The sequence below is a fragment of the Nanorana parkeri genome, unplaced genomic scaffold (assembly GCF_000935625.1).
Source record: "Nanorana parkeri isolate BGI_ZX_2015 unplaced genomic scaffold, ASM93562v1 scaffold97, whole genome shotgun sequence".
Taxonomy (NCBI): domain Eukaryota; kingdom Metazoa; phylum Chordata; class Amphibia; order Anura; family Dicroglossidae; genus Nanorana; species Nanorana parkeri.
Window position 1 is genome coordinate 589,036 of NW_017306365.1, and position 15,267 is coordinate 604,302.

Sequence of the window (15,267 nt, forward strand, 5' to 3'; positions counted from 1 at the left end):
CTGAAACAACTTTAGGAGACGGTCCTGGCGCTTGCTGGATTTCCTTGGGCCCCCTGAAGCCTTCTTCACAACAATGGAACCTCTGCGATTATCGGACGCGTTTTCGTCCGATAATCGCAAGGTGTATGGGCAGTGTGCAACCACAAATACTGGACAATCGATCGACTTTTGACTTTCAAGCATGTTTGAAAACTTTGGTCGATCGTACGATTTTCGCAAGGTTGGTGGCGTTTCCATACATCAAAAATAATACGATCTACACTGCTCATGCGCAAACGAAAATACGTGCGGTCGATTACCGCAATTCGTCCAGGTGCTTTTCTTTAATTACGGCTAATTGAACCTTGCGATAATCGGGGCTGCCGTACGGCAATTGTACGACGGTTCGATCATCGGACAAAAGGTTTCGTCCGATAATCGTAAGGTGTATGGCCACCTTTACTCAGTCAGCATGACAGACTGGTCTCCAGCCTTGTCCTCGTCAACACTGACACCTTGTGGCAGGGCTGAAATGCAGTGGAAATGTTTTTTGGGGGATTAGGTTCATTTTTATGGTAAAGAGGGACTTTGCAATTAACTGCAATTGACCTGATCACTCTACATAACATTCTGGAGTACATGCAATGAATGGATGCAAGTACTTATTCCTTGGCAGCTCCAGCATATAAGCTATAGCAGTCAGCAGATTGTTTACATTTTTACTGCAGGCTGTGGCTAGGGCCAGTCTGTGCTCCTTTAGCTTCAAACAAGTTCAGGGATGACATTGTCAGTGTTATTCACAAAAGGGTGAAGAGTTTGGAGAAGACAGGAGAAGTGAACAGTCTAGGACAGCATAGATGAACTGGAAAGTGAGCTGAATTGGAGAATGTTTCCAGTTCAGCTATGTTGTCCTAGATTGTTCACTTCTCCAAACTCTTCACCCTTTTGTGAATAACCCTGTTACTGTTTTGTCCTCCTGTTCCTTAATTGTGGAAACATACATCGTTTCATATACAGTAAAGCCTGTACATATTCTTCCTCTGTGCAGGTCAGTGGACACTGTAAGACAGTTCCCACTCTAGAATATGGCTTTTTGGTCCAGGTGAGTTATCTGCATGTTTTTTAGTCCATCTATTTTACATTTAACCAGCAATTCTGCCTTCTCCAAACTCTTCTCCCTTTGGTAAATAACCCTGTAGGAGTCTAACAGACCCCTGATATCTTTCTCTTTAAAAAGAACCTATCACCTGCACTATGATCTCACATAAGGGGCTTAAAATAAAGAAATAGTTAATAAAAAAAGATATTATACTCACCTTTCATTTGGCTTTCATGGTGCAGGGGGATGACATCATCCTTCTAGCAATGACACCCCCTGGGAATAGTGAGCACTTTAAATCTTGCTGAGAAGACAAGCCTAGCACTGTGCTTGGATGCTGAGATTTGAAGTACTCTACAATCTCCATACCCCCCCCCCCCCCTTCCCAGAAGAAGAATGACATCACCTTGCCTAGGCGCTGCTGGCGGAAAAGTAAGTATATTATATAACTTGTCCTAGCTTTTTTATAAATGTTTATTCTGCAAAACAGAAAATGGGTGGGTCGGGGTGCAAGGTCTGCTTTAAAAAATTATTGGAATTTCAATCACTTTCTGTACTGGAGACGATGATCATCATGAACAATAGTTTTCACAGCCAGAAATAAAAATCTTACAAAAGGTTCTAATCCTCAAAATGTGAAAAAGCAAAGTTTAGGCTAGACATACAGTATACATTAAAGTTTGTTTGTTTTTTTGACTGTGGCTAATTAACACAGATGTATGTGACCTGTTTTTGGTTGTTGTAAATCAGAGTTGCATAACATATAGAGCCCATTCACGCCTCTGCATTTTTGTTGCATGGGGTACCATTGATTTCTATGTAAGATGCACTTGCAGGAAACCACAACAAAGAGCAGCAAGCATAACCTTTAAGGAGAACTATGGGGTCAGTGTTTTTCCCCATAGTTCTCCTTAGGGTAACGGGAGGACACAAACTAGCATCCTCCCGTCATCCTAGGCTCAGTATACCGCGAGCTGCTGCTCGCGGTATACTGAGATGCTGAAGCGGATCCCGACAATTATGTCGGGATCCACCCAGCTGCGTGACTGACAGCTGGCTCTGCCTATCTAGAGGCAGAGCCATTTGTACCCGCCCCCTCCCCCGTCCGTTCCGCCAGTCAGCGCTGGCGGTTTGGAGCGGGTAGGGGGGAATCCAGCCCCTCCCCCTATCACGGCAGAGAGCCATGACAGGATCGAGAGGTGAGCGAACGCCGGTATGTGTTGGCTCACCTCCCGATCTACTGATCCGACCTGTGACAGTCTCATTGTCACAGGTCGGCTAGAACTATGAGGTGAGTGAAAACCACTCACCTCATAGTTCTCCTTTAAACACACCACACATAAAACACACGACCACTAGATGGCGCCGAGGAGTGTAGGAAATTCCCATGCCCTCAGCTGCATTCATCCAGTGGCTATAATGTGGTGTGAAAAGTCAGATGCTCTGCAAACGTTTTATAAATACAGCCCATACTGTCCCTTAGACAAAAAATAAATGAACATCAGTGTGGCCATGAACTAGCTTTAATGCATATATCAGAGTTTGTATCTGTTAGTAGTCAAGAGCACGATGGATTTTTTTGTCAAGTTCTCTTCCTGCAAAAGCATTCTGACTGAACTTAAATGCCAGAACTGTCCTTGGAATGAGAACTCAGTCCGCTGATGACCTCCTTCCACTCTTTCCTCTTCTGTGTAACATATTGGGGTGTAATATTTTGAAAGTTCAGGCTGTTACCCCCAAGAAAATACTGCTCACACAGAGCTTCAGCCACACATATCACATACATTCCGCAATCATAGCTGTTGTGCTGGACAGGCGCCTTCTCCTCCTGGTAATGAGGATTATCACTCAGCAATAAACTTAGGTTTTTGGCCATGCGTTTGGCATGTGGGGCATTAGTCCCTGGGGCAGAGTCAAAATGAAGAAATCCTTGAAACCTACGGAGGTAGGCAAGGAGGCTCCAGTGTGTACCGCCTGCTTCTGATCCGGCATTATCATTCACAGGCAACAAAACAAGGTCCTTGTTAGGAAGTTCCAGTGGCTGTAGGAACTCTTTGGCCTCATTCCCACAGCATTTGATAAACTGGCTCACTTCAGGACTGAGGAAAGCGGCTCTTTCAGCTCTAGATGGTGCTAAAGAGGATGCCAAGAATTCAAAGGTGAAGCTGATGATGTTGTCATTCAACCAATGTGGGGCATCAAGCAGCGCAACATCAGAAGAGCGCAAAAGGGAGTCTCCGTAACTTAATACAACCTGGTCCATTCTGTAAGACAAGGGAACAAATGAACCATTAAACGATACTTTATTTATAAAAAGCACAGGTAGCCGTTTTATCTGAATTAATAGCCACAAATGTGAGCCACATAATGAATGAAATAATGATTGTCTTGCTTAGCATTACCATAGCACAGGTCCTATTAGAGACATACAGATAGTATAAAAACTAGCACAAAGCACAGATAAGAATTCACAGCCAACATTGCTGTCTAATGAACCTGCTACAATCATGTCGGCAGCCGGTCAGAGGTACAGCAGGAGATTTACTAGGCAGGGAATCATCATGAGCACTTTTACGAGTAACTGTAGGCAAAAATAAAATAATGATATACATGGGGATGGACAACTTAATAATATTGAATTCAGGAGCAAGCGGGATATTCTTAGGAGTCAGCTCCATTGACAACAACTGGAGAAAACCACAAAAGTTAGGCTCCAGCTGGACATTTTGAAGGCGCATTGGCTACCTGGCACGTATAATGCACTTTTACTACCCGTTGATCCTGCCAGTAGATCCCTGATTTGTCCCACTAACTGGAACACACCAAGCTGTCCAGTATAAGGAACAGTTACATATGCAGCAAGTCCCTGTTTTAGTTGCTAAATGGTCGAAGCAACCAGCAGGGGACGCCAACTGCAGCGCAGATTGGATGGAAGCACAGGGAGACCACCTTCCTGCAGAATCGGGAGCTGGTGGTCCCCCTTTTAAAAAGGCCTCAGTGAGGCAGAGAGCAGAAGCTGACAGGACCAGCAGGTATTTATGAAACATTTACTCACATCTGCAAATCTCCATCAACCGAGCAAAAATGGAGCCAATTACACCCACGTAGTGTTTGGGATTACATATACTTTAAATCCCATTAGGCCTTGTTCACACCAAACGCGTCCCAGGAGCAGAGCAGAACAGTTACAGCCCGGATCAAAACTGCGTCTAATGCATTCCAATGGTATTTTGGGCTCTAATTCACACCGCAGCGTTCAGTTCCAGAGCATGTAAAAAAACTGCAGCAAGCCCTACCTGCTCTGGAACGCATGCAAACACCCTGGAACGCACTGAAAGCCCATTTTAAACAAAAATAAATATATATATATATATTTTTTTTAACCAACAACGGCCCTGAACGCATCAAAAACATGGCAAAAACACGGCGCACGAGTTTCTGTACTGCGTGTGCAGAAACTCATGCAGATCTGCTCTTAAAGAAAGCCCAACACAGCCGAGGTAAACACATACTTAAACCTCTTAAAATGTTACATTTTAGTATCCAGATTTGGGCTTTAAAGGAAAACTGAAGTGGGAGAAATGTTAGTGGGTAGAGGATTTTGTTAGTAGAATCTTAACATGTCTCTTCTGTCAGAAAAAAAACCCAAAACACGGCTTTCTCTTCTTTCTAGCAATTTTCCACCCTTTATGTACAATGCCTATGGCGCATGTGCAATGCAGTGTACACTTTATACCAGGGGTAGGCAACCTAGGCATGCCAGTTGTGGTGGAACTACAAAGCCCATGAGGCATTGCGTGACTAACAGCCACATGCATGACTCCCAGAGGTATAATGGAATTTGTAGTTTCGCCACAGCTGGAGTGCCGAGGTTTCTTACCCCTGCTCTGCATAATGCAAGAGAGGGAAGCTGGATGCTGGAATAACGTAACTCCAGCGCACATGTGCTTATTCTATATCAGCATGCGGTGCCCAATGGGCGGTGACAGAAGATGCCATTCAGAAAGAACAGAAGATGGCAAGAAAGTTAGGTTTAATGAAGTAAAGTGACATATAAGACATAAAAAAACCACGCACATACAAATGCAGCCATTCGTAGGCCTAAAACGACAACATGTTGCATATCGCTGTGAACATTGGAGTAAGAGCCACAATTGTAGCGCCAATCACTGTTCACTCTAAACTGATGAGCGATAAAGCCTTTTAAAGCGTCTCCTGTGGGCAATTTCGGGTACTGTAGATTGTTGCCATTTCATGGGCGTGCACAATTTGGAGGCTTCACATGTTTGGCATCTATTTACCCGACGCCAACCCATTTTTTATAATTTTACCCAAAAAAAGTGCTATTATATTGTTTGTGTGCAGAAAAGTTCATTGTAGTGTATTTGTTTACTAAAAATATTGCTTTTTGTAACACTTGTGCAAATATTGTGCAACATAAATAATTGCAACTTGCATTTTTTTATTCTACAGGTCCTTTGCTTTCAGAAGATATGTCATTGTTTGGGGGGTTTGTCATTTTCTAAAGCAAAACAAACGACAAACGCACTCAACAATTTGTTACCAGTTGTACAGTAAGGTGCACACGAAATGGGCTTTGAACAGTGGTACAGTAGAAAGGCATCATGGCACACTCACAAACCAGCATGTAAAACAACTTGTCTCACCACTAAGTACAATGACAGAGGTTTGGATACACGTCTTCTGCAAAGGATGTGTAAGCCGCACTGCCGCGACTTTAAGGAGGTGGGGCGTCCTCCTGACAGGCCTGCACCCAATTTGAAATCTTCTGCCCCCATGTGCTCCAAGATGGAGACTCTCATAGTTTAGAGTTAGGACCGCACTATAAGAGGTGCCTTGGCGCGGCAGTGCGGCTTACAGCAGAAGACGTGTATCCAAACCTCTGTCATTGTCCTTAGTGGTGAGACAAGTTGTTTTACATGCTGGTTTGTGAGTGTGCCATGATGCCTTTCTACTGTACCACTTTGTCATTTTCTAGCCACAAGTGCCGATGTGATAAAAAGTAAAAGGTTGCTCTGGTAACAAAGTGGTTAATGATCTGAAGCAATACACAGATATCACAGCATGTGAAGTTGGGTTTACATACACTCTAAAGAAGAACTCTAGGGAAAAATGCCCTGACTACCCCAGCACTGCTAGGGTTAAATGCTCATTTTGGTCTCGGTACAAAAATAAAAAAGGTAAAAACTCTCCCGATCTTCGGATCGGCTCCCACAGCGCTGCATCCAGCCTATCTTCCCCTATGCTGCAGCGATGCTATGTCCCTCAGCGTCCTCACATTCTATACAGTGTATAGAATGTGATGAGTAAGGAACCTTAGACCGCTGCAGTGGGGGGAGAGAGGGGCTTCCGGGATCGGTCTAAGAGAAAGCCGCCTCGGAGGATTGAGTAAACATAACTTTTTTTACTTTAGCACCTAGACCAAAACAAGCACTTAACCCTCACAGTGCCGGGGTAGGCCCACTGCAAGGGTTAAGAAAATTGTTCCCCAGAGTTCTCCTTTAGGTTGTTTGGCAGGAGTGAGTGAATCTCTCACACGGCTGAACAGAATTATAAGCCGTGTAGCAGGTAAAACTGATCAAATTTATGTCTTTGGCAACCTTACCTTCACATCATCACTATTTTGCACCATCGAAATGGTGTGAACGGGCCCTAAATGTCTGCTTATATACATATAAACCAGTAATAAATGTGTGTGGGAACTGGGAATACAACCATGAGATAATTCTATACAATCTGTGGTAAGCAGAGGACATAGTACTGGAATAACACATTTCTGCTTACTGTATGACAGAGTAGTCCAGGTCGTGTACGTCTCTACAATGTAAACTCCACTCCCTGTAGTGTAGTATGAACCCACAAGGAGGAATAACGTCTATAAACAACTTACAGCGTCTGTAGTCCAGGAGCACAAGGTGTTACATGATACACACTGCTTCCAGCACCAACACGGTTAACAACCAACGCACCTCAATAACTGTCGCCAAGAAATGACGTCACCTCAAGCGCCGGTGGCTTCTGAGCACTAGATGGAGCAAGGCATACCATCACTCAGTGCTGGGACGGCGGCCATTTTCCTATAGATACAATACATAATATAATGTCTGCACTTATGTCACACAGCTGGAGAAGCTCCTATTAAATAAGTTTCCCCGGGGGATATTTACCCTCTTTTCCTTCCTGTATGCTTAACTTCTTTGCTTGGAGTATAATGAAGTTACAGACTTGTGTCTGCTCTCTGCAGGTTTCTTTTTATCTTCCCTGACCTCTCCTCCCCCTTCAAGACATAGAAACAAATATGAGCAGAAGATTCCACACTGCTCTGATCTAATGAAAGATTGATTGGAAGCTGAAATTCTGATGAGAATTAAAGAACAACTCCAGGTTTTAGAAAAATTAAACCTTGCAGTGGTTCTGCCCCTGCTCTACATGGGTTTTTCTCTAGAGCAGGGGTGGGCAACTCTAGCCATCCAGCTGTGCTTTAACCATAAATCCCAACATGCCACTGGGAGTCATGCCTGTAACTGTCAGTCTTGTAATGCCTCAAGGGCAGGGCCGGATTTACTCTCTCTGCTGCCCCAAGGCCAGGTTCCTTATTGCGCCCTCCTTCCCGCAAACCCCACCCACATGGAGAATGGCAGACCTGCAGGCTGCATACACGTGATCACGGCGACATCGCCAAGATCACTTCTACAAAACAAGCGACGACTTCCCTGTACATTTAGCTCTGCTTGCCCAAAGCAGGGCTAAATGTAGAATAAACTCCCTGCCCGGTGCCCGGAACTGCATGTCTTGGGCATCGGGAGATAGGAATTCCACACCCCTGCTGCCCCTCTACTCCCTGCTGCCCCAGGGCCGGGCCTTGGTTGGCCTTGTGGGAAATCCGGCCCTGCTCATGGGACTTCTAGTTCCACAACAGCTGGAGGGTCGGAGTTGTCCACCCCTGCTCTAGGGGCTCAACTCACGAAAAAATACTCACCTGATCCTCGGTCCTGCCTGGCTGCTAGCCTTCTTCTTCTACCGAGTGTCGGCAGTCTAAGCCCCTCTGATGTCATCCCTTTTAGATTGTAAGCCCTCCTTACCATCTTGTTTTGAATTGTATTGAGAATGTAATGTCTTCCTTATATCGTAAAGCGCTGCGCAAACTGTTGGCGCTATAGAAATCCTGTATAATAATAATAATTTAATACAGTCCATTCACCTGTATTATACATGAGGACGTTCAAGGACATTTTATAGCCGGAGCGGAGGGGGAGAGAGGGGAGCAGTCACTGCCACAGGACTGAGGATCAGGTGAGTATGCCTTCTTTATCTGAGCCCCTAGAGAAAAACAAGCAGTTAACCCTTGCAGTGCGGGGGTAGCCTCACTGCAGGGGTTAATTGTAGTAACTTTAAAGGTCACCAGGGTCACCAGTTTAGAGTTAATGGTAAATGAGGAAGCTGGAATTATTTCTCTGACTTTGTCATGTGTGATGATGTCCAATATGAGTTGCACAATTGTCGCAGGTCTGTCACTATAAGAATACCAAAACAGGCCGTTGTACTGTTCAGCTGAGATTTTTGGACTGGTTCCGTTCACAAAAGTTGATTGGAAAAGCAAATTTTGTCTAACAGAGGGGTGCCGACAGGGCCACACACAAGTCCAGTTTCAGCAGGACTCCTGATATTCTAGGAGTGTACGGGCATACAGTGCAGTCTGCATCATGGTGACACATAACACAATGAAAGGTAAACTTCAGGATTAGTAAACATTGTCTAATTATAACAGTCATGTGTATTCTTACATGAATCTTGGCGTACTTTGTGTATTTCTTCCAGATCTGTGCTGTAATCCAGTGTTATACTTTGCCTCTGTGCCGGAGCTTCCTGTTATCAAGACCAGTAACTTCTGCTCTCTCTCCTTGTGGGGTGACTGGTCTTGTAACTGCCCACTCTTGTAATTTTCTGCAGACAGCCTGTAGTGAGTGGGATCTGCTGGGTCCCTCCCACAACTCTCCTCTCTGCACAGGCTATGTATAGCACAGGGATGTCACCTCTACTTTTACAAGGTACTAACTGTACTTGCAAAGGCATTTGGTGCAGACAAAGTGGATTTATATTGATAAGTGCCATTGAGCTATTTATTTTAATAAAAGATTTTTGACGCTGCATTTTTGCTTTAAACGCGCAGCATGGGTAATACAACACCAGTAATTTCCACAAGGGGTTAATATAAAAGGTTTTTCAGTTAAAGCCCCTTTATTTATATGCATGACACTGTGTCCCCCTCTCAGTGTGTAATTGCCCAGCAAGGCCTGTCGCAGTTAAGGTGCCCATACACCTGCCGATTATCGTGCGATAATCGCGGGAAATCCCGCAATCGTACGATAATCGGCAGGTGTATGGAAGGTGTATGGAAGGCGTGCAACCGTTTCTACTGTACGGTCGCGCGTCTTTTGTCCCCCAAGCAGGCTTAAAACCCGCCGAGAATCGTACGATTGTCGGCGGGATAGTGGCGTTCTCGGGAGACAAATGCCGCGAGTGCACACTGCCCGTGCGGCATTGAAGTCATCGGAAGCCCGCCCCTCAGCGGAACGGGCTGTCGATGATCGCAAGTACGATCTGCCTGTCCAAGATGAGCAGATCGTACGAGCTTTTAATTACTTTACAAACATCGCACGACTCAAATCGTGCGATGGTTGTAAAGTGTATGACCAGCTTTATTGTCCAGCTGGCATTGTACTGTATGTGTATCATAGCTATTCCCCCATAATAGCCCCGGATTGCACAGTAATGTTTTGTAGGTGCAAACATTCACCCCACCAAATGAACTTCCTGTAATGCACTATTTTCCTATTCTTAGAATATGGACATCGACATGAGAAAAGAACTGGAGGGGTTATCAGCCATTGCTAGAGGAGGCAGTGCTCTGATCAAAGGTTTGGTAAGACAAAACAAATGTGTGGGGTCCCCCCTAAAAATCCTACCAGAGCTAAAGGGTCTGGCATGAATGGGGGGGGGGACGCACGTTGTATTTTGTTGTTGTTTCTCTGGACTGTCAAGGGTAAAAAAGAAAACTGTCACTTTTTTTCCCTCTAATGTCACTTTGCTGCAATGAAAATTCATTTGTAAATATCATTTAACTCATCCGAAATTAATGAAAATGTTGGATTCGTCCGAATATGAATCCCAGACACGAATCCCGAAAAGCGTGCCGAACCCAATTTTTGTCCAGCTTACATGTCTAAAAAATTATTAAAAATGACTTCTTTCCTATGCTCCTCGGCTCCATGTAGTGGCCATGATGTGATGTTTTCCTGATATAGCATTCCACCTGAAAAGAAAATATGCTAATAAAATGAGTTATTGCCTCTATCCGTACACAACGTAGATATGCAATTTTACAGGACGAATGACGAATTGTGTTTTTAAATACACTCCCATGTCTACAAAAATGCATGCAAGAGAAAATGAGGAGCTGACTGCATTTCTGGCAGATCAACAGGTATTTTCTGTACTTTCAGGGCCTTTAAAGGGATAAAACATGGGAACATGTGTTGTATATGTATTGTACTATTCTTTTTACTTTTCCTGACAAGCTTTAATTCAGCTATTATTTGTGCTGCTGTAGTGTTCTTAGTAGAAAGTTTCCACAATGCTGTTACTTTAAATAGTTAACCCTCTTTTTACCAGTTGTATGGAATGAACTTGGTTGTGATTTTGTTTTTGTATTAAACTACAGACATTCTGTTGAAACTTGTAATACTGTCATCTTTGCCAAAATGGAGGACACACCAAGACCAGCAACAGTTTTCTTCTACACACACACAGCATTGCCTCCAGCACTTAATACTCAACTTTTCCTGTTCTCCGATTCTGTTTGAAAGCTGTTTCCATCCTTCATCTAAAATAGACCACAATCTGCATTAATTTAAAGCAAGGCACATTCTTTGCATGTTTCTGCTACCGGGTTCCAGGCTTTGGGAAAGCTAGGGCAAGCATTCAGCACAATGAATCAGCTACACCCACTTTAGAAGAGGGGATGAGATTCTGCAAACGCAGAGCAATCTGCAGTACCAGACTGAGGTCAAAGAAGGAGTTCTTCCCATTACTAAGTGCAGAGTTCATTCATGACCAGCAAGGTGAAATGTAACAGGTTAGAGAGCTGATTTAAATCTATGGGGGGGGGGACTTATCAAAATTGGAGCAAACAGAATCTGGAGCATTTGCCCATAGTAACCAATCAGCTTCTGTCTTCAGTTTGCTCAGTTAAGCTTTCAAAATAAAAAATAGAACCTCATTGGTTGCCGTGGGCAACTGCTTCCTACAAAATCTGGAGCAGTTGATCCCCCCCTTCTCCGATTCTCTAGTGCTGAGTGGAGGAACGGACAGAGGAGGGGGCGGGCACAGCTGGCTCTGCCTCTAGATAGGCAGAGCCAGCTGTCACTCACACAGCTGGGTGGATCCAGACAGTATTGTCGGGATCCGTTCCGGCTGCGGCGCTCTCAGTATATTGCGGGCAATAGCCTGCTATATACTGAGCTTTGGGTCACGGGAGGAGGTTAGAAATTTCTCCACTGACTGTTGTTGGGCCGATGTATAAAAAGCATACTATAGGAAAAATATGCAGCAACCAATCAGGTTCCAACTAATATTTTTGCAGCTCTGAAAATGCAACATGTCTTCTTATTGGCTGCTAGAGGCAACAACAAATGTTCCTGTAGATACAGTATACATGTGGAGGAGATGAGAGATACACATGAGTGCCAGTTAGGGTATTTGCAGTACAATTTACTCTGGGTAAGAATATGCTTTATAAACTCCATGCAGATAGTATCTTTGGTGGAAGTACCCAACTGTTAGATAGAATATTGAATTATATAGGTGGCAGACATCCCAACTCTCCCGGACCCCCCGGGAGTCTCCCGCTATTAGATAGCGGCTCCCGGCCGCCCAGGAGAGAAACACTTCCTCCCGGAAAGGTTTATCTGCTCGATCGAGCCGATAAACCTTTCCCTGGGATCGTTTTTTTTTTTTCTTTTCTGACATCCGGAGCCGCGGCCCGACCTTCAGTCAGAAAAGAAAAAAAAAAAAAGGCATACGAATGCATAGCTAGCTTCCTATTGGCTATTGCACTTTGCAATAGCCAATAGCAAACTAGGTAATGCACCCGCCCACTGCTGCTGTCAATCAGCAGAGGGGGACCTGAATTTTTCTATCAGGTCCTCTTCTGGTGATTGAAAGCAGCAGAGGACGGGTGCAATAGCTAGTTTGCTATTGGCTATTGCAAAGTGCAATAGCCAATAGGAAGCTAGCTATGCATTCTTATGCCTTTTTTTTTTATTCTGACGACTGACACTGTCAGACTACTATAAAAAAAAAAAAAATCAGAAAAAAAACCTGCAGATAGCAAAGAAGCTATTGCTTCCTGTGCTATCTGCCATCATTTCAGATGGGTGCTCTCTCCCAGACCCCCCCAACCCCCCCTCCGTGGATGGTGGGGGGGAGAGGGCACCTCCCTGAAATGAGAGGGACACCTCCCTGAAATTGCTTCTTTCAGGTTGGGATCCCTGAGGTGGTAACTGCTGATACTTCAGTTGTAAGTAGGTCTGCCATACAAGTAGGAGCTTCTAAGTTTCCAAGTGATCCTGGAAAGGTTGAAAAGGTGAGCAGCATACAGCTGCCTCAGCAAAATGGAGGTACTCTTGTCAAGTACATCTTTTAAACTGGCCTTTTATCCTTTGGGTGGAGGCTACATTACTAATAACAAGTGATCGACGTTTTAGCTGGTGAGGGATTCTTAACTGAACTGTAGATTGACCCCCTGGGAAAAAATAATGAATGACTAACTATAATTAGGTATACTGAAAGCATTAGGCTTAGCCTATCCTTTTTAACCCGCCTACACAGATACTTTATTCACTTACTCATTCATTCCTTGTCTTTAATCAGATATGGCATCTTATCTTAATGCACGATCCTGTTATTGCTGCTAGCACTACATTTTAACAGCATACCAAACTCAAAGTGGTGGTTATGCAAACCAGGGATAGTACACAATTTGAGGACAGCCCTTGTTCCGTGGTGATAGTGATTTGATCCTTGTAGTCACATCCCTAAGCTTGTCTTTAGTGGTTTATTGTCTTTTTAAATTATTTTATTTAGTAGCCCATCCAATGGTGAGGGTCAGATGAAAAATAATGTCCTTATTTGTCCTAATGACCCCAAATGGGCAAGTGACAATGGCTCTTTAATGTGACACTAAACTCAGGAGTTAAATCTTTAAAAATGCATTCAAGTACCCTAACTACTAACAAAACTGTATCTTATTTGCTGTAGATCCTCAAATCATCTCTGAATTGGTGCTGACACTGTCCTTCCTTCTGGAGAGTGACTACTTTTGTTCCCCATGGTCCCTGTGTGTGTTGTAAAGTAGCCACCGATCCAAGCTCACCCCCGTAATAGACTACAATCTTACGTTTAGTTTTCTAATTTGTATTGAGATTGTAGTCCATCACGGGAGTGAGATCGGTGGCTACTTTACAACACCCAAGGACCATGGGGAATAAAAGTAGCCACCCTCCAGAAGGAAGAACAGTGTCAGCACCAAGTCAGAGATTATTTGATGATCTACAGCTGAGTGATACACAAATAAGATACATTATTGTTAATAGTTAAGGTACTTGAATGCATTTTTAAGATTTAACGTCTGAGTTTATTGTCACTTTAAACACTTCACTAAGCACCATTTACCTCTGAAATGGTAGCACTTTATCATCTGTAGGAACAACTATATCTCTTTCTTTTCTATTTATGCTAAATATTTATGTGGAAGCGTTTAAAAAATTTGGGACTTATGCTATGTGGCCACTCCTTCTCTGCATGCTATAATTGCTATTAATGGAGAGGCACGCATGGATTGCATTGCTTACAACGACACCTCAATGACCTAAGTGATTATTCTGGGTGTCTAGTTTAGCAGGTCAGCTCAGTTATATAGTAGATCTTACAGCTACAGAATCAACAAGAACATTGTAAACAGGTTATTTTTAGAGCTCTTATTAGCTCTACCATTAGTAACAATTAAATATGAGAGAATCAAGATAAAATCTAAATGGTGAAGATTCTCTAATTGCTGGTATCAGGATTTTTTTTAATTGGTTTGTGCCATTTTTAGTTCCTGATGTCGCATATATCTTTATACTTCAGGTATATCTTACAGTGTTAGTTGTTCAGCAAGCTGTAGTGTCCTAACCAATCAGACACTAAAACTCCAACAGAGGCTGTCCTGGAAAATAAATGATGCACACAGAATAAGTATTTTAATGTAAAAGTAAGAAGACAGGGCCAGGCAAAGAATATGCTGAAACATATTGCACCACTGCTTTAAATTGCAATTCATTTCTATCTCCAGATAAAAAAACAAAACCCCCTTACTGTCTAAAGGTGCCCATACACCTTACGGATATCGGCCGATTTACTCATGCGATCGCGTTGTCACCCGATATTCGTTCGGTTGACGAGCAGTGTGCAACCGCAAATACTAACCAGCAGGTTAGAAAACTTCGGCCGATCGTACGATCTTTGCAAAGTTGGTGGCGTTTCCGTACGTCAAAATTCGTACGATTTACACTGCACATGCGCAGACGAAAAAAATACCGCAATTCATCCAGATGCTTTCTTCTAATTACCGCTGATCCAACTTTGTGATAATCGGGGCAGGATGGAGCCGCCGCACGAAAATCGTACAACGGTTCAATCATCGGACGAAAAGTGTCGTCCGATGATCGCAAGGTGTATGGCCAGCCTAAGGGGACATTGTAAGGCACTTTTACTTACCTGATCCCAACTTTCTCAGGCTCCAAGATCGGCACCAGCAGCCTCTTCCTCCCTTACACTCTTCTAGTCGGAGGCCTGCTGACGTCATCACATCTAAGACAGGATAAAAAGCCTTGCATTTTAAATGAGGACAACACAGGACAGTCCACAAGCTGGAGAGGAAGGGAGAGAGGTGAATGGCGACTGCTGACCTCTACTTGTGGATTTGGCTCTAAAAAATATTTTACTTTGCAGTGGTTTCACTTTTAATAGAATTATGCTTTACACGCGTACCCATACACGTGTAAAGCATACCAATGCTAGGAGTTCCAGGTGGAGTCCTAATTTTGCTGGCCGGCACCTCTGGGCCA

At 43.8% G+C, this 15,267-nt stretch overlaps 1 protein-coding gene across 1 annotated transcript; it reads right to left on the reverse strand.

The window, feature by feature from the left end:
* Nucleotides 1-2,596: 2,596 nt before the first annotated feature.
* SENP8 (SUMO/sentrin peptidase family member, NEDD8 specific) lies at nucleotides 2,597-7,044 on the reverse strand. The gene is made up of 2 exons (XM_018552775.1): nucleotides 6,990-7,044; nucleotides 2,597-3,342 (listed from the first exon to the last, which is right to left on the reverse strand). The coding sequence occupies exon 2, from the start codon at nucleotides 3,339-3,341 to the stop codon at nucleotides 2,697-2,699; it is 645 nt and encodes a 214-aa protein (XP_018408277.1). The 5' UTR covers nucleotide 3,342; nucleotides 6,990-7,044; the 3' UTR covers nucleotides 2,597-2,696.
* Nucleotides 7,045-15,267: the final 8,223 nt, after the last annotated feature.